Source organism: Salvelinus fontinalis, chromosome 4, assembly GCF_029448725.1.
Source record: "Salvelinus fontinalis isolate EN_2023a chromosome 4, ASM2944872v1, whole genome shotgun sequence".
In the NCBI taxonomy this organism is placed as follows: Eukaryota; Metazoa; Chordata; class Actinopteri; order Salmoniformes; family Salmonidae; genus Salvelinus; species Salvelinus fontinalis.
The window spans coordinates 17,864,629-17,884,123 of record NC_074668.1 but is presented as its reverse complement, the minus strand read 5'-3'; the positions used below and the strand labels follow the sequence as shown (position 1 = coordinate 17,884,123).

The 19,495-nt window shown below is 43.2% G+C and overlaps 1 protein-coding gene across 1 annotated transcript in view; it reads right to left on the bottom strand.

The window, feature by feature from the left end:
- Nucleotides 1-2,218: 2,218 nt before the first annotated feature.
- Nucleotides 2,219-19,495, bottom strand: part of LOC129852805 (calphotin-like) — a 20,822-nt gene continuing 3,545 nt past the window's right edge. Inside the window, exons 2-13 of the mRNA XM_055918456.1 lie at nucleotides 18,262-19,044; nucleotides 14,486-14,533; nucleotides 11,134-11,172; nucleotides 10,056-10,358; nucleotides 9,819-9,860; nucleotides 7,893-7,991; nucleotides 7,676-7,762; nucleotides 5,085-5,189; nucleotides 4,895-4,987; nucleotides 3,319-3,471; nucleotides 3,142-3,214; nucleotides 2,219-3,047 (exon numbers count right to left, since the gene is read on the bottom strand). Of these exons, the coding sequence (XP_055774431.1) occupies nucleotides 3,152-3,214; nucleotides 3,319-3,471; nucleotides 4,895-4,987; nucleotides 5,085-5,189; nucleotides 7,676-7,762; nucleotides 7,893-7,991; nucleotides 9,819-9,860; nucleotides 10,056-10,358; nucleotides 11,134-11,172; nucleotides 14,486-14,533; nucleotides 18,262-19,044 (1,815 nt within the window). The 3' untranslated portion in view covers nucleotides 2,219-3,047; nucleotides 3,142-3,151. The remainder of the gene's footprint in view (nucleotides 3,048-3,141; nucleotides 3,215-3,318; nucleotides 3,472-4,894; nucleotides 4,988-5,084; nucleotides 5,190-7,675; nucleotides 7,763-7,892; nucleotides 7,992-9,818; nucleotides 9,861-10,055; nucleotides 10,359-11,133; nucleotides 11,173-14,485; nucleotides 14,534-18,261; nucleotides 19,045-19,495) is intronic.

Sequence of the window (19,495 nt, the reverse complement as noted above, 5' to 3'; positions counted from 1 at the left end):
AGCCAAGACAGTGCATGAGTGGCTTCGGGACAAGTCTCTGAATGTTCTTGAGTGGCCCAGCCAGAGCCCGGTCTTGGACCTGATTGAACATCTCTGGAGAGACCTGAAAATAGCTGTGCAATGACACTCCCCATTCAACCTGACAGAGCTTGAGAGGATCTGCAGAGTAGAATGGAAGAAACTCCCCAAATATAGGTTTACCAAGCTTGTAGCGTCATACCCAAGACAACTTGAGTCTGTAATTGCTGCCAAAGATGCTTCAACAAAGTACTGAGTGACGGGTCTGTATACTAATGTAAATGTGATATAATGAAATATCACATTTACATAAGTATATATATTTACATAACTATATATATATATATATTTACATAACTATATATATATATATATATATATATACACACATTAGCAAAAATGTCTAACCTATTTTTGCTTTTTCATTATGGGGTATTGTGTGTAGATTGATGAGGGGGGAAAACTACTTAAACCCTTTTAGAATAAGGCTGTAATGTAACAAAATGTGGAAAAAGTCAAGGGGTCTGAATACTTTCCAAATGCACTGTATATACACTATATGCACACTACACTGACACTCACAAAACCCACACACATTCCCATACACTAGATATGCGCACACACACACACACACACACACACACACATCATATGCTGCTGCTACTCTGTTCCTTATTCTTATTGCTATTATCTATTCTGATACCTAGTCACTTTACCCTGCCTTTATGTACACGTCTACCTCGTACCCCAGGATATTGATCTGGTACTGGTACTCCCTGTATATACTGTAGCTTCATTCTTGTGTATTTTATTCTTCTTGTGTTACTATTTATATATTATATTTTTTACTCTGGATCGCTGATTTGATTTCACTTTTATATCGTTTTTAGCCAGTAGTTCTGAATATAGCGCTCACGAGCCAAAAGTGGTCCCCTAAAATTGTATACTACGTCACATATGTGCAGATATGTGCACCACGTCATTGCTCTCTGTCGCGCTCTGCTGTGTGTGCGCATCTTTCTAGCTTTCACTCAAATGGCAAGGGTCTGAAGCACATTGGCTGGAACCCGAATTGCTATGGGGCTGGCCCACATGGGGACAATTTTGGGGGAAATGGCGCTGCACAGATCCATAAAACAGTTGCTTTCAAAGTAGGGATTTCGTGGCTAATTGAGGTAAGACAGTAATTCTGCTCATAGATTATGCATGTATGAACTACATATTGACACATCCAGCCCAAAATGGGAGGTTTAAAAAATATATACTAGTTGCCAAAGTTCTGGAGCATGTGTTTAATGACCATAGTAATAAATGCCATGAAGCCAACCTTACTAGCGTTAACGCAATGACTGGAAGTCTATGGAAATAGCATGCTAACTGTTACCAAAGACCTCTAGTCATTGCGCTAACGCTAGTTAGCAACTCCCTTCAAACTGCACACAGAGATACAAAAATCCATGAGTTCATCTGGCTCTGGGGAAGTTAATCTCAGTTACCCAGAAGAGAAATTCTCACACGTTTGTAACTTCACATGCAGAATCTGACCATGGGAGATTATGGGGAAGTAAATAAAGCAATTCATTGCCAAAACCCCGAAGTATCCTTTTAAGGCTGCATTAACACAGGCAACCCAATTCTGATATTTTTCCACTAATTGGACTTTTGACCAATCAGATCATGTCTTTTGCCAGTAATTGGTCAAAAGATCAGAATTAGGCTGCCTGTGTAAACACAGCCGAAGTAGCAGACATCTATGGACCTGGGGAGATCCTCCAAATAAATACATAAATCACCCAACAAGTCAAATGTTTCCAGTCTCCTAATTGAACATCCTAGAAGCAAAGAGCCTGGAGTTTTTCCTGAACAGGTTTCAGACAGAAATCCTGGTTGTAATTATGTCTCACTTTGGTAAAGTAACAAGCTCACATACCCGTATGCTATGCTTTGCCATGTAATGTTAACACTCTCCAACTGTGCGATCACAACATTTCTAGATTGTGGTGCTATTAATTACTGATAAAGAACTGTGAGCTAATAACAACTGTATTCCATCCCACAAAATGTGCTTGCTTCAGCTGCCTGAAAGTATTTATAGTTTCAAACGTTATGCTAATGTGGAACTCAAGCTGAATGTGTTAAAACGAACAAAAACATGATTACTAAGGAATGTAGGACACAGGCCAACAACTGAATCAAGGACTTAGTGAGTAACATCTTTATTCAAAAAGGTGAATGAAATCCAACCCAGCTCCTCAATTACATGACAACCCCATGGTCTCTTCCAGAGCACGTAACTGAACACAAACAGCGGTTGTATCACATCATATGGTCTATACAAAACAGAAAAACTAAAAACAGGATCTACAGGCCCCCGTACTCTGTTTTCAGTTGGCAGCGTAGGTAATTAAATGTTAAGAGCATCTGGTCAGAGGACCTAAAACTACACACCATTTCACATTGCCCAGGACAGACTTGGGACTGTAGACACACTGACACTACACAGTAAAGAGGGTGGAGCTGTCATCATACAGTCCCTGAAAAAACAAAAGTACCACAATGGGGATAGGGAGAAGACTGTCCCTTCACAAAAAGGAGTCAAACCAGGTTAAAACAGGAAACGTGTACAAGGAATTAATCCCTCTCATCCATACAAACATGGTCCAAATGTGAAGACAAGCCATTGCCACCTTCATCAATTCTACAGTATTCATACACAATGCATGCCATTTACAATTGATGTAAATCCACAATACACGCAATGGGATACAGAAATCTATGAAAGCCATCATTTGTTTATTCCAAAGTCACATTCTGATTTAAAAAAAAACGTCTTATTCCCCCACCTTCATATCGCATTTTAAACTTGTTTAATATTTTTTTTTGTAAGAACCCAAGGAAGAAAGGCACTGAGTGTTGGATGTCTGTCAAATTTCCCAGCGGTCCCTTTAAGCCCTAAAAAATGAAAAGTAAAGTTCGCTGGTCGGCTCACCGTCAGGCTCTCTTCAGTCCTTCATACTGACTGAGGAAATCTGTGGGGAGACAGGAACAATAACAGAATGTTAATGCCAATCCAGACCTTATGCATTCAAATGCAGTGTTTAGGGAGATGAAACAAGTCGTCACCCATAGAGATCTATCCCTCAATGGCCACCTCAGCTGCCATCTGTCCATTCAGCACGGCCTCTGCTGGGATATCCTAAAAGAACAAGACAAGAGTTTAGAACCGAGGGTAGTTGATTTGAAATACTTAAAGACTGATCACAATTGGTTGGGAGAGTTCAATACGATATAGGTTCCTACCTTGGGGGCGGCGAGCTGCGTGTGACACTGCAGTTCTGAGATGACAGGGTGGGGGGCGGATAAATCTCCAGAGATGACGTCAAGGACCATCTTCTCATCTATGGCATCCTTTTTAGCCTCGATTTGTCTCTGGGCTTCAATATCCTCTTTAGCCTGTGAAAGCAAACGCAGACAGTCAATGTTGTTGAGCGCACCACTAAGTTTCAAGTTGTCACGCGCACAAGTACAGTGAAGTGCCTTTCTTGTAAGTTCTTTCCCAACAAAGCTTCTTACCCCATGTGACCTACTTGTTGTGTGTATGTACTGACTTATAACTGATAGATGCACACACATGACATGTTTTTAAATGTATGTAAATTGTGTTACGTTCCCCAATTTCTGTGTTGTTGTGGGTTTGTATGTGTCTATGTGTGTATTTCAGGAAATGGCTTCCTGAAGTCCTAAGCAGCTGATTGGTCGGACCCATCGATAATTGGAGCTCTGACCCCGCCCTCTCGTCAAAGGGTACAGCTATCTTCAATTAGACTCCTTGTGCAGCTAAAAAGCCAGAGTTCCTTTGTTAGGAAGAAAGAGCTTCTGGGTATGCCCCAGTATTGTTTGTTGCTCAGGGAGAGCTTCTTTGAAATTCTGTGTTGGTTGTTGCTCAGACACTTTTTGTGAATAATTTTGTAGCTGGTCCTGCGGAGATATGTTTATGTCAAAAGGACTGTTTTGATTATTCTGTTTCATTTGTTTCCAGGGTGGAAGGGGAAGGCACCTTGGGAGTGCTTAGGCAAGAGGCCTGCGGGAATACATATACCCATAGTATGTACTCTGTCTATGCACACTAGGTAAGACCTGGGCGGACTACCCTCTGTATTTTGGTTAGCACGCCAGGTGGCGTTAAGAATAGATAAGTTGTGGGTAGGAGAGGGGGCTCTTTAACTTTAACTTTCTTTGCTTTGGTTCCGTCAGACCCTTTGACCCAGAATTACCGTGTGAAGGAAGAAATTCCCTGTTAACGGTGTAATTCTCTGCCTTTGTCATCCTTACCCGCACCTGCAATCCCATACCTCTTTCATTCCACGGGAGTTGAGTGTAGCAGGGTGTTGTGTTCCCTCCCAAGAGGTGTGTGTAACAATTGTAAAGTATTTTTTTGGTCTAATATGTTTTGTTGTCGGACCCCAGTAAGACTAGCTGTCGCTAATGGGGATCCTAATTAATCAATATCCAGAGTAGTAAAAAAAAAAAACATTAGTCCCACTACAGTACTTGGCATGCCCAATGCAATGAAACAAGCTGGAGCAGCCCACAACCAAGGGAATGAACAGAATGTAAAAAGGAAGACCACAAGGAGAGAGGCGAGGGAGGATCGATCCACAGATGGCAGAGAGGAAGAACCACTGGAATGCCACATTTCAAAATATGCGAGAGAATTTAAAATTAGGCAAGTTATGATGGGATAGCCTACACCCAAGTGTTTGATTATGTTAAGGCTTATTATATAGCAAGGTGATTGAGTAAAGAGTTGGTTGAATTCATTATTCAAAGTTAGTGAGTGGATGAGAAGTTTAGGTTATTATGATTCAACTCTGACCAGCAGGCCCTCCGAGCAGGGCCGGTAATCGGGTGGAAGTACGTCGTCTCTCACCCCCATCTTTGTCACCTCTTTCTCCTCACACTCTGGCTCCTGAGACCAACCAGACAACAGGGTTACAGGAGTGTGTTTTGTGTGTCACGTCTGCTCTACTAAAGCATCTCTGCATAGAGAAATGTAGGAGACTCACGTCAATGACTTTTTCAGCTGTGACAGGGGCAGGCTCAGTGACTCGAGTGATGTCGTTCAGCAACTCCGATAGGGCGTCAAGTGAATCCGTTGGGACTGCGGGCACCTGAACAGAGATGACACGCAGTCGAACTTGAGGAAGGGGACATCAGCAGGTTTGATTGAAGGTGTGCCAAAACAACATGTGACCACATCTGCATGCACACCAATATCCTCTTATTATTCTGGATACTCAAGTATTCTGTTTTTTAGTTGACGCATATAAACATCATATCCCGTTTACAATAACACGAAAAAGCTTGTATCGCGGTTATGCGAAACCCCGAAAAGAAACCTGGGATATGTTGATTTTTGACAGGATACTGTGGCATGTAAACATCTTATCCCGTTTACTGTTGTTTTTCACGGTCTCCGCAGGGACTGTTTCACATATGGGTGTTGTGATGTTCTCATCTGATTGTCAAACAAATCATTTTAAAAAGTATGTTATAGCTATGTAGTTCGATCCTCCAAAACAAATTATTTTAAAAAGTATGTTATAGCTATGTAGTTCGATCCTCCATAACAAATTATTTGGACCGTATAGCCTACTGGCTTATGCTACTTTCACCCCTAATTTGGGTACTTTTCTGCCTATATTTTCCAACATTTGGTAGGCCATTTGTCAACTATAGTTAGATACATGCAGCTTCTCTTCTTGTCATAACTTGTTGCTCAGAAGACTAAAGTTCGTCTTGGGTGCATATTTTATGTGGTTGAAATACTGTCTGCTTGCATAAGTGTCAAAGATAATGCACGTGTAACTTGTTTTCTTAAAAGATGCTGAAAGAAATCACATTACTCCACTCCTGTTCCTGAAACAAAATTACAATTTGTTGTCTAATTTTACTGCAAGAAATGCATAATTCTGCAGAGGTCATATTTTATTACTCTACATGTGAGAGGTTATAGACCTACAGTCAGTGTCCGGATTTCAGTTACTATTCCATTTAACCCATACGAGGAATATTCTGTTTATTCATGGAAACCGGGATATTCGTGAGCGGGATATCAAAAATGCATGTAAACAGCTTATCCCGAACAAGACCCTAAGCGGGATACAGTGGCTTGCTGTATTCACCCCCCTTGGCATTTTTCATATTTTGTTGCCTTACAACCTGGAATTAAATGAGATTTTGGGGGGGGTTGTATCATTTGATTTACACAACATGCCTACCACTTTGAAGATGCTAAATATTTTCATTTGTGAAACAAGAAGACAAAAAAAAACAGAACTTGAGCGTGCATAACTATTCACCCCCCCCCCCCCCCCCCCCACACCCCCCCCCCCCACACCCCAAAGTCAATACTTTGTAGAGCCACCTTATGCACCTTATACAGCTGCAAGTCTCTTGGGGTAGGTCTCTGCTAGGTGAACCTCCGTCCCAACTTAAATCTCTGGAAGACAAACAGGTTTCCCTCAAGAACTTCCCTGTTTTTAGCGCCATCCATCATTACTTCAATTCTGACCAGTTTCCCAGTCCCTGCCGATGAAAAACATCATGATGCTGCCACCACCATGCTTCACTGTGGGGATGGTGTTCTCGGGGTGATGAGAGGTGTTGGGTTTGTGCCAGACATAGCGTTTTCCTTGATGGCCAAAATGCTACATTTTAGTCTCATCTGACCAGAGTACCTTCTTCCATATGTTTGGGGAGTCTCCCAAATCCCTTTTGATGAACACCAAACGTGTTTGCTTATTTCTTTCTTTAAGCAATGGCTTTTTTTTGGCCACTCTTCCATAATGCCCAGCTTTGTGGAGTGTACGGCTTAAAATGGTCCTATGGACAGATACTCCAATCTCCGCTGTGGAGCTTTGCAGCTCCTTCAGGGTTATCTTTGGTCTCTTTGTTGCCCTCCTTGCCTGGTCTGTGAGTTTTGGTGGGCGGCCCTCTTGGCAGGTTTGTTGTGGTGCCACATTCTTTCAATTTTTTTATAATGGATTTAATGGTGCTCTGTGGGATGTTCAAAGTTTGGGATATTATAGCCCAATCCTGATCTGTACTTCTCCACAACTTTGTCCCTGACCTGTTTGGAGAGCTCCTTGGTCTTCATGGTGCCGCTTGCCTGGTGGTGCCCCTTGCTTAGTGGTGTTGCAGACTCTGGGGCCCTTCAGAACAGGTTTGTATATATAACTGAGATCATGTGACACTTAAATAAAGTCCAACTGTGTGCAATCTAACTAATTATGTGATTTCTGAAGGCAATTGGTAGCACCAGATCTTATTTCGGGGCTTCATAGCAAAGGGGGTGAATACCAATGCACGCACCGCTTTTCTGTTTTTCTTATTTTTTAGAATTTTTTGAAACAAGTAATTTTTTTCAGTTCACTTCACCAATTTGTACTATTTTGTATATGTCCATTACATGAAATCCAACAAAAAAACAATTTAAAATTATAGGTTGTAATGAAACAAAATAAGAAAAACGCCAAGGGGGATGAATACTTTTGCAAGGCACTGTATGTGCTACTATCTGGAATACTGTGCACACCTAAATGTGGTCATTGTGTGTATGTGTCAAGAGTGGGTATGATTGGAGCGTGAGTTTCACCTGCTCAGCCATGGCTGCCTCCACAACGGGAACAGATTCTGTGATGGCAAAGTCAGCCATTATGTTGATGACAGGGTCTACTGGGGCCTGGAGAGAATAGACAGAGTTACACATGAGCCCAATGTTCAGAAATACAAATTCCAACTTCACTTCCATTTCAACTTTCTTACTTAGAAAAGTGAACGGACTGAGAATGCCATATCTTGGTCAGCCTTACCTTTACGAGGAGCTCTGCTGGAGCGACCTCGGCTATGGGGGCTTCTTCGACCTGTGCATCCACGGGCTTCCACAGCTTTTCTGGGATAATTTCTGTCTCCTGGGAGGTGAGAGGTTGGGGCACATGTCAGTTTAACACCAAGTCAAAAATTAGGTGACAATCTACCATTGCTTCCTGGGTCCTGTTTGTATTAAGCAAACACAGAAGTGTCAAATTTGTGAAGTGCTCCAGCGATTCTTCCTAATAGGAACGATCACTAGCTCAAAAGCCCAGCCTGCGTTGAACTGATACGAACGCTTTGAAAATTCATCTAGATAATATGTCCCATGTGCTCCCTCTCCGGCCTCTAGGTCAACAGGCTGCTCATTATGGCACACACCTGTCACCATCACTCACCTGGACTCCCTCACTTCCTTGATCACCTGCCCTATATATGTCACTCCCTTTGGTTCCTTCCCCAGGCGTCATTGTTTCTGTTTCCTGTCTGTGCTTCTTGTTTTGTATTATGTTCCGTTTTATTTTTTTAACCTTTATTTAACTAGGCAAGTCAATTAAGAACAAATTCTTATTTTCAATGACAGCCTAGGAACAGTGGGTTAACATTTTTACCTTGTCAGCTCGGGGATTCAATCTTGCAACCTTTCGGTTACTAGTCCAACGCTCTAACCACTAGGCTACCTGCCGCCCCATTTTATGTTTCGACTCTCAGCGCACATCATTACAATGTATAAGAAGTTGCACAATTAAAAAAGATACTGAGCAAAAATATAAAAAGTGTTGTAAAGTGTTGGTCCCATATTTCATGAGCTGAAATAAAATATCCCAGAAATTTCCCATATGGACAAAAAGCTAATTTCTCTCATATTTTGTGCACAAATTTGTTTACATCCCTGTTAGTGAGCATTTCTCCTTTGCCAAGATAATCCATCCATCTGACAAGTGTGACATATTAAGAAGCTGATTAATCAGCATGATCATTACACAGGTGCACCTTGTGCTGGGGACAATAAAAGGCCACTAAGACGTATAATTTTGTCACACAAATCACAATGCCACAGATGCCTCAAGTTTTGAGGGAGCTTGCAACTGACATAATGACTGCAGGAATGTCCACCAGAACTGTTGCCAGATAATTGAATGTTCATTTCTCTACCATAAGCCGCCTCCAACGTCGTTTTAGAGAATTTGGCAGTATGTCCAATCGGCCTCACAACCACAGACCACATGTAACCACGGCAGTCCAGGATGAAACTGTGGGTTTGCACAACCGAAGAATCTCTGCACAAACTGTCAGAAACTTTCTCAGGGAAGCTCATCTGCGTGCTCGTCGTCCTCACCAAGGTCTTGACCTGACAGCAGTTTAGCGTCGTAATCGACTTCAGTAGTGGGCAAATGCTCACCTTCGATGGCCACTGGCATGCTGGAAAAGTGTGCTCTTCACAGATTAATCCCAGTTTCAACTGTACTGGACAGATCTGTACATAATTCCTGGAAGCTGAAAATGTCTCAGTTCTTCCATGGCCTGCATACTTACCAGACAAGTCACCCATTGAGCATGTGGGATGAACTGGATCGACGTGTACAACTGCGTGTTGCAGTTCCCGCCAATATCCAGCAACATTCCACAGGCCACAATCAACAGCCTGATCAACTCTATGCGAAGGAATTGTTGCGCTGCATGAGGCAAATTGTGGTCACACCAGATACCGGACTGGTTCTGATCCATGACCCTACCTTTTTTCAAGGTATCTGTGACCAACAGATGCATATCTGTATTCCCAGTCATGTGGAATCCATAGATTAGGACCTAATGAATTATTTGCAATTTACTGATATCCTTATATGAACTGTAACTCAGTAAAGTCTTTGAAATTGTTGCATGTTGCGTTTATTTTTTTGTTCAATGTAGTAAGAAATTCAGCTTACCACTGAAACCTCTTCAGGTGCCTCTGTCATAACAGTCTCATGCTGAAAAGAAGAGAAATTACAATAAAAAAATCTAAAATAAAAAAATTATCAGATGCTTTCTGAATGCTGTTTAAGAGAAAAGGGAAGGAACCGAGCAAACCACACACTACATGCACATTCACACAAGACAACATCACGTAACAGAACACAAAGGGCTCGAGTTGAGTTTTCAACAGAGGCAGAGAGATGTAGCACCTCTTCGACATCAATATCTTCAGGAATGACTTCAGCTTTGACAAAAGGACTGTCTCCGTCTTTGATTCCCGACTCTTCGAGTTCAAGTTCAGCATCTACAACTGGGGCAGCTTCGGCCTTGACCACGGGATCGGGCTCTGGTTCTTCCTCAACTACTGCCTCTACTTTCGCATGGACCTCGTCAACTATTTCAGCCTCCACTTCAGCCTCCACTTCAGCCTCCACTTCAGCCTCCACTTCAGCCTCCACTTCAGCCTCCACTTCAGCCTCCACTTCAGCCTCGAGCCACGGCTCGTCATGAGTCTAAACATGCAGTGGAACACCGTCAAACGCCACACCATGCAAGGGCAGTATGGCTGATATACACACAGTAGGCTACTAATGAAGCACCTTAGATTCACTGCAGATTCTACATTGCACCTGGGCCCGGTTTCCCGATAGCGATGGAACTTAGGCTTACGAGTGTTTTAACGAGGCATCTTTCTTACAATGGCCGAAGATGCGTTTCCCAAAACACCCCTCAGAGAGAGTGGTCGCTAAGTGCATTGTTGGAGCATGTGCCAATACTGATAGAATCAAAAGATCAGCTTTCCCTATTCAAATCTTACCATAACATTAGAATTATTTCACACTACAGATGACTGATCAGCTCCTAGAGCAATATTACCACCTACAGGTGTAAATATTGAGGTGGCTAATTCTAATGCTTACCCAATAAAAATCCATTAATTCATCATTGCGCACATTAGGCTACACATCATGAAATATATTGAGCAATTACAGACAGTAGTCTAGAAGTAGATAAATAGAACTCAGAGATGGATAAACCCTGTGATTGTATGTTTAGTGGAGATCTTCTGTGTAAAGTGACACGGGAGGGGGGAAAAGCACCCTACGATGCACTTAGCTGCTCTATGAGTGGTCTGAGGCAGCCGTTAAATTACTAACGTTTTCAAGTGCAACATTAATAACGATGGTTTTAGGAAACCGGGCCCAGTATCACCTGGACTAAAATGGCATGCACTATATTATTTTCACATTGCACAGTGACAGACTAGCGACAAAGGTAATATTTTACCTGTGCGATCTCTGTGGTAATGGCTACGGAGTTTTCGACCTGAACAGGGACAACAAGGAGTTAGTGTACATATTTATAAAATAAAGAGTACCGTTAATGGTCCAACTTAATGCAGAAGGAGAGGTAGTTGTTGAACACACTGGTAGTGAAAAGGTCGGAGGAAGGTGTCATACTAGTAGGATCACCTTTTAAAAAATTATTTGTAAACATTTTTATTTTAGGGGGTGGATCAGCTTTAATAATGCAAATAGATTGTGGCTTCTGTCAATGCAATTGTCTGCATAATTTCCAATCCCCCATATATATATATATTTGTACTTTATTATTTTCCCCTAACCCTACCACCCCTCCCCTAATTGGACTAAGCTAATCGATTCTACTTCCAGCTTTACATACTTTATACATTTTACGGGCATAGTATATTATACATTAGTTATTTTTGTTTGTTTTTAGTCTCATGCTTCAGCTACCCTCAACCCCTCCCATCTATCTCTGAACACCATCCAGTTTAGATTTTTTATTTGCCATATACAGTGCATTCGGAAAGTATTCAGACCCCTTGACTTTTTCCACATTTTACGTTACAGCTTTATTCTAAAATATATTAAATCAGTCAGTCTTCATCGTCGAGGTACTCATCGGCGTTGCTGAGTGTACATGTGATATCTATAATAAAACAAAATAGGAAGGAAGAGCTGAGGCCAGTAACACTTCTGGGAGATTCAATTACATTTAATGGAATTAAAACATTTCCTCTCATGACTGCAAAGTACAACTATGTTCCATTGTGGACTGGACAGTTCTTTATTTGGGGTTCCTCGCTTTGGCATCTTGCATTCTTAGTAGTGTTACTGAAATACAGTGCATTCGGAAAGTATTCAGACCCTTTCTCCACATTTTGTTACTGCCTTATTCTAAAATGGATTAAATAAAGTATTTTTTCTCATCAATCTACACACAATGCCCCAAAATGACTAAGCGAAAACAGATTTAGAAATGTTTCCTAATAAAAAACAAATACCTTATTTGCATAGGTATTCAGACCCTTTGCTATGAGACTTGAAATTGAGCTCAGGTGCATCCTGTTTCCATTGATCATCCTTGAGATGTTTCTACAACTTAATTGAATTAACCACAGGTGGACTCCAATCGATTGGACATGATTTGGAAAGACACACACCTGTCTATGTAAGGTCCCACAGTTGTCATTGCATGTCAGAGCAAAAACCAAGCCATGAGGTCGAAGGAATTGTCCGTAGAGCTCCGAGACAGGATTGTGTCGAGGCACAGATATGGGGAAAGGTACCAAAAAATGTCTGCAGAATTGAAGGTCTCCAAAAACAGTGGCCTCCATCATTCTTAAATGGAAGAAGTCTGGAACCACCAAGACTTTTCTAGAGCTGGCCGCCCGGACAAACTGAGCAATGTGTAGGGTGCCGTCTTTCGGATGGGACGTTAAACGGGTGTCCTGACTCTCTGAGGTCATTAAAGATCCCATGGCACTTATCGTAAGAGTAGGGGTGTTAACCCCGGTGTCCTGGCTAAATTCCCAATCTGGCCCTCAAACCATCATGGTCACCTAATAATCCCCAGTTTACAATTGGCTCATTCATCCCCCTCCTCTCCCCTGTAACTATTCCCCAGGTCGTTGCTGCAAATGAGAACGTGTTCTCAGTCAACTTACCTGGTAAAATAACGGTAAAATAAAAAATAAAAAAAATAAAATCGGGGGAGAAGGGCCTTGGTCAGGTAGGTGACCAAGAACCCGATGGTCCCTCTGACAGAGCTCCAGAGTTCCTCTGTGGAGATCGGAGAACCTTCCAGAAGGTCAACCATCTCTGCAGAACTCCACCAATCAGGCCTTTATGGTAGAGTGGCCAGACGGAAGCCACTCCTCAGTAAAAGGTACATGACAGCTCACCTGGAGTTTGCCAAAAGGCAACTAAAGACTCTCAGACTATGAGAAACAAGATTCTCTAGTCTGATGAAACGAAGATAGAACTCTTTGTCCTGAATACCAAGCATCACGTCTGGAGGAAACCTGGCACCATCCCTATGGTGAAGCATGGTGGTGGCAGCATGCTGTGGGGATGTTTTTCAGTGGCAGAGACTGGGAGAGTAGTAAAGATGAATGGAGCAAAGTACAGAGAGATCTTTGGTGAAAACCTGCTCCAGAGTGCTCAGGACATCAGACTGGGGCAAAGAGATTCATCTTCCAGCAGGACAACAACCCTAAATACACATCCAAGACAACGCAGGAGTGGCTTCAGGACAAGTCTCTGAATGTCCTTGAGTGGCCCTGCCAGAGCCCGGACTTGAACCCGATCGAATATCTCTGGAGAGACCTGAAAATAGCTGTGCAGCGACGCTCCCCATCCAATCTGACAGAGCTTGGGAGGATCTGCAGAGAAGAATGGCACACTTTGTTTTGGGGAGTTTCTCCCAATCTTATACCCAAGAAGACTCGAGGCTGTAATCGCTGCCAAAGGTGCTTCAACAAAGTACAGAGTAAAGGGTCTGAATACTGATGTAAATGTGGAAAAAGTCAAGGGGCCTAAATACTTTCCGAATTTTTCAATTGTGCTGTGATGTTTCACAAAAGTTATGAACCTTTCTATTCTCATACTGTAGTTTAGAGATTGTCAATTAAAGATAAACACTTTTGCTATGAATATTATTATATTATTGATTGATTGACTATTACTTTTCAGATCACCCAGCAGTGCTATTTGCAGAGTTAACTCCAGGTAAATGTTGCAATTCTTCAGCCAATCCTGAACCTGCAACCAAAAACAAGCTACATTTCAAAATTATCTAATGATTCTGTCTCTTCGCAGAAAAATCTGCAAAGCTGCAAAGCTATAACATTCTATTGGTTGCAAGAATTTTTGTATAATAATTAACATTTAGCATCCGGCGTCGTTTTGTGTATCAGTTCATGAACCAAGTGTGATGGAATCGGTACATCGAAAATCTCTTCACAACTATTTTGCAATCTGTGTGTCACATCTGTAAATTTTTTGGTCCTTACATAAAACTGTTATACTTATTTTTTTGAACAATTTTCTTTATCCAATGTTGGTCTTTTTTTTGCGGTAATGCTGCAATAAGTTGGTTGTAATTTTGGATAGAGCAGACATTTCCATGTATTTTTGTTAGCTGCATGTAGGAACACCTTTCTGTAGATAGGCTTGTTCTTTGTTCAGACCCTGCTGCTCAACCAGAGCCATGTTTGAGCAGCAGCAGATGACTTGTGGGATAATTTCGGGGTGCCCGGGGGCTCCATGACTGGTTCAGCGAGTTGAGGAATAGAGTTCAGTGAGTTGATTGGAGAGAGGGGGGGGGGGGTTACCTTAAATTCAGCAAGAACTGACACAGGGGCCTCAGGAATGGGTATGGCCTAGAAGAAGTAGAGAGAAAGGAGTCGTTATGAATATACATTTCACTGACTGCTATAGTCAAGTGGATATAAAGTTAAACTAGCCTGATATTGGAGTGGCAGAGTAGCAGTCATCCGGTTTGGAACATCAGGTTAGGATTAAGCAATTCAGATTTAAATTCTGTATTAAATAATTAATACAACTACATGATGGCATTTTATTTTAGAAACAGTGGTGGGTGGGTCAGTGGTGCCCAATTGTTATGTTTTTCACTCATGTGTAAAAAATGCAAGGTTTTTGCTAAATATACTTTCAGAGATCATAAACCTTTCCTTACAAAATACACTAGGGGTGCACTGCACACACACCTCCCTCAGTGCTGGCTTTGTGTCGGCTACATAGGAGTATGTGTGTGGGGGGGGTATGGAACACGAAGTTACGTTAGAGCCAATTACATAATGCCAGAGATCTGCCACGCCCCCCTCCTATCTCCCTCTCTCCATGGCAGGCAGAGAAAAGAGAACAAATATCTATTGATAGCTCAAGCTGGAGGTTACGAGGAAACCATCTTTACCTTCACCCCCTCCCCTCCGCCAAGCCTTTGTCTTCTGTGCCACATGGTCCATCTCCCCACCTTGGTGCGTAATTCACAGCATGCACACTTGGTACTGAACACACACACTGTGCTATCAGGTGTGTTGACCAATACTGACACGGTCTACAGCACATCATTTGTGCAGAGATTGTAAATAATTTACAATTTCTGGGACTGGAGCATACCCTCCTACATAAAGTCTATATGCTACTTTACAAATGACACTAACCAGGCCAGAAAAAAGCCTGTCTAAAACGGGTACCCTATTGGAGGGAGATAGTGTTCCATTAGCAAGTCAACAAGAATAACACCTTAACAAAACACCCCGACTCAGTTCCATCACAGCAGATGACACTAATCACACGACCTCCACATTGACCAAACCTCAGAACATGGTCAAACACCGAAATTATACAAACTGCAGATAGAACACCTCTGTTCAAATGGGCAGTTATATGTTTTTATTTAATTTAATCTTTATTTAACTAGGCAAGTCACTTAACAACAAATTCTTATTTACAATGGCAGCCTACCAAAAGGCCTCCTGCGGGGACAGGGGCTGGAATTTAAAAAATATATTATAATAATATATATATATAAATATAGGACAAAACACACATCACGACAAGAGAGACAACACAACACTACATAAAGAGAGACCTAAGACAACAACATAGCAAGGCAGCAACACATGACAACACAGCACAGTAGCAGCACAACATGACAACAACATGATAGCAACACAAAACATGGTAAAAACATTATTGGGAACAGACAACAGCACAAAGGGCAAGAAGGTAGAGACAACAATACATCACGCAAAGCAGCCACAACTGTCAGTAAGAGTGTCCATGATTGAGTCTTTGAATGAAGAGATTAAGATAAAACTGTCCAGTTTGAGTGTTCGTTGCAGTTCGTTCCAGTCGCTAGCTGCAGCGAACTGAAAAGACGAGCATCCCAGGGATGTGTGTGCTTTGGGGACCTTTAACAGAAAAAGTCATCAGCATTTTTCTAACACGTTATGTTACTAAGACAAGGGGTCTAAAAGTGATCCGTTGAAGGGACCCTTAAACAAAGGAGCCACCATAACTATACTGAACAAGAACATAGTCTATAGCTAAAGGTAAGTAAATATATAGCTCAGGTAGAGCTGTGTAGAGGGAGGGAGAGACTGTGGGCTACAGGCCTTCCACTGGCAGCCTATATTCACATAGCCACAGCCACTACTACCATCCCTAGCTGTTGTGGAACACTGTGTACCAAACTGGTCTGATCGCAGCTCTGTCTTGCCAAAATGTACAAAACTGATCCTAGTGCAGCCCTTTCTATCAGACAAACCACAGTTGAACCCCTTCAGAGAACATTATGGACATAATGTTCCTAGTACACACCCCCTTCCTCCTCCTCTTTCCTAGTAGCCAAGTTCCTGTTTTTGCTGTAGAAGCTAGGGAACAATATACCCACAATGTAAAAAACGAACAATGACATTTACTACAGAATTCCAATGGGGGGGAACTTTTGGAGACCAAAATAAAGAAATGATTCAGCACACATAGGAGAGCTAGCCTCGTCTTATATTCTGGAGAAGCTTCCTATATGGTAAATGCTTCCACATGTGGGAGACAGAGAGAGATGGGTGAAGTGGAGAAAAAAAATGGTCACCTTTCATAACAAATGCCTAGTTTCAGTCAGCCCAGGAAGGCAGGCACTAGAAAGGTGGGGGGCTCAAGGGTGGGGGGACATCATGCAGAGGCACTAGGTGACAACAGGTGCCAGACAGAAAGTGCACCTCTATAGGGGCCCTATAATTGGGCACACAAGAGGGGAAGAGCAGGAAAGAGGAGGAGCCAAGAGAGAAAGCTGCCTGGTACAAAATGTTTGGCCTCAGATGTCCCGCCCCCTCCCTCCAGGATAAGATAAACACACCCCCCATCAGAGGGGGGGGGGCTTACCTGTGTCTCTACGGTGACGTCCAGTAGGGGTGTGGAGTCTAGGGGCCTTGGCCCCATCAGCCAGCTGAATATGAGCCCCATCGTGAAGAAACCGCAACCGACTGACTGACCAGAGCCACCAACTGTCAAGCCTTTCTCTACCTGCACCGACGGTTTATGGATTTGGGCGAGTGCAGTGTCTCAGTGCTCCTATGTTAAGAGTACAAGGATGTGCAAATCTTACCAACTATATAAAACTATCCTGACACCGAGTGTGTATAACACACCCACTATGTGTGTGCGTGAGTCCAAAGTACCTTTATGAAAGCCTGTATGTGTGTGTCTAAGGCGTTTCTGGCATGTCTACGGTGAACGCAGCAGCATAGGGCTGAGGAAAAGAGGGCTGGGGGGGGGGGGGGGGGGGGGGGGGGGGGATCCGAGGGCTGAACACCGCCTGGGCCCTCAGAGACTGCAAGGGGAGTGAGGGGCTGGTACTTTACTGTGGAGCTCTATCGGCTGACCGTGAGTCCATCATCATATATAACCAGCCCCTTATCCCTCGCTAAACACTCACATACATGTGAGAGCACATGTCAGCACACACGTCATATCTGGTCATAGCTACAGCATCGGAGGAACTTTAGAAAATATTGCACTAACGCCAGTCACGTGTAGGGGAAAGTGTTAGCTAACCTGGTTCATTAGAAAACCTTAAAACAGCTTTAGAGGAAAGTATTCTCATGTTATTAAGTTACTCTTCCCACAATCTTCTGGAAAACACAAGTGAAATCAGTTTTAGAACAGACAAATCCATCCAAGACAAATTACAGTAGACAAGGTTAATGTATAGTGACTGCAACAGGGGCCCTGCCTACACTCCTGTACATGTACAACCTCTGTTAAATAGAACATGCTGTTCTCCTACTGCCCCCCCCCCCCCATCTCCTTTCCACACCACGCTAACGCTACTTCATCTCATTTCCATGGAAAGCAACCAAGGCAACCATTTTGCACAGCAAAGCAACCAGGGAACCATTTTGCACAGCAAAGATATAACTTTACTCAAGTATTGGGTGCTGGTTTAATGTTAAGTACAGAAACTATGTCACTTGTGAAAAGAAATGTAAAAAAATCCCAGTCCTTGCCCAACACATCAGAAACCACCTGAACCCATATCCTCCCCATTCCCAAACAAATTCAAAATGGGAGAGCGGGTACTTACCTCAGTTACTGGCTCAGTCCCTGGAATGATGCTTTCTTCAACTTCCTGCCCTGCTGTAGTTTCTTCTGTAGGGGGCTCAACTGGAGCTTCTGCTTCTACGACTGGGGCCTCGACTGAGACTTCTTCTGGGGCCTCGACTGGGACTTCTTCTGGGGCCTCGACTGGGACTTCTTCTGGGGCCTCGACTGGGATTTCTTCTGGGGCCTCGACTGGGATTTCTTCTGGCACTTCTTCTGGGGCCTCGACTGGGACTTCTTCTGGGGCCTCGACTGGGACTTCTTCTGGGGCCTCGACTGGGACTTCTTCTGGGGCCTCGACTTCAACCTCCACTGGAGCTTTGACTGGGGTCTCAACTTCAACCTCAGCTGCTACCACTTCAGGCTCTACAACCGCCACCGCAGGCTCAGGCTCTGGTACTTTGACTGGGGCCGGTGGCTGTATGAATGGGACCTTTACTACTATAGTGGGGGGAATAAGGGGGTGACAATTGGATATTTCAGGGGGCTTTATGACTGGGACCTTTACTACTGGACCTTTACTACTGGGGGGTGCCACGGCAGCCACTCCTGGGGTTCCTTTGCCTGTGCCAGTAGAATGCTGCTCCTCAAGGACCCTCCTCTGGGCCTGCTGCTCAACATAAAGACAGAGAGAGAAGTGTGTCTGATGAACTTTACTATGAATCCCTCTGCTTTGATTAAACAGTGAGAGATGGAGAGAAAAAATATGAGGAGAGGTTGCTGAAGGTAATCCAGCCAGAGGGCTGTTTGTTATTGAATTACTTGTCTAGTTTGGAGTTAAGGGGAGAGGGCCTATTCTATTAAATACCAGGAATACCAAACTAGGACCAACATGTTTTCCCAGAGAGGACTAGACCTTTGGGCTATGGTGCCAATCAATGCGGCGGAGAGGGGGGGGGGGGGGGGGGCAAATCAGGTTGGATAATGGTGGTAAATTGTCTGACTCCGAGTGATTCTGACACGTCAAGTCAGGCGGGACCGAAACCTGCGAGTCAGCAGGGCTCAGGGCTAGGGATGGGGCCCCGCAGGGAAGACTGAACTAATCACATCAATCTTATTATAATCATGTTAGAATCACACCCTATGCCTCGTTAGCTGCGAGAGAGGCCCGGCCAGCCAGCAGAGTTTACAGAGCTGCCAAGCGCATAAGCCCAGTGAGTGTACATAAAAAAACAGCTCTGCCTTTTGGTCTGTCAGTCAAAACAACACCTCCCGCC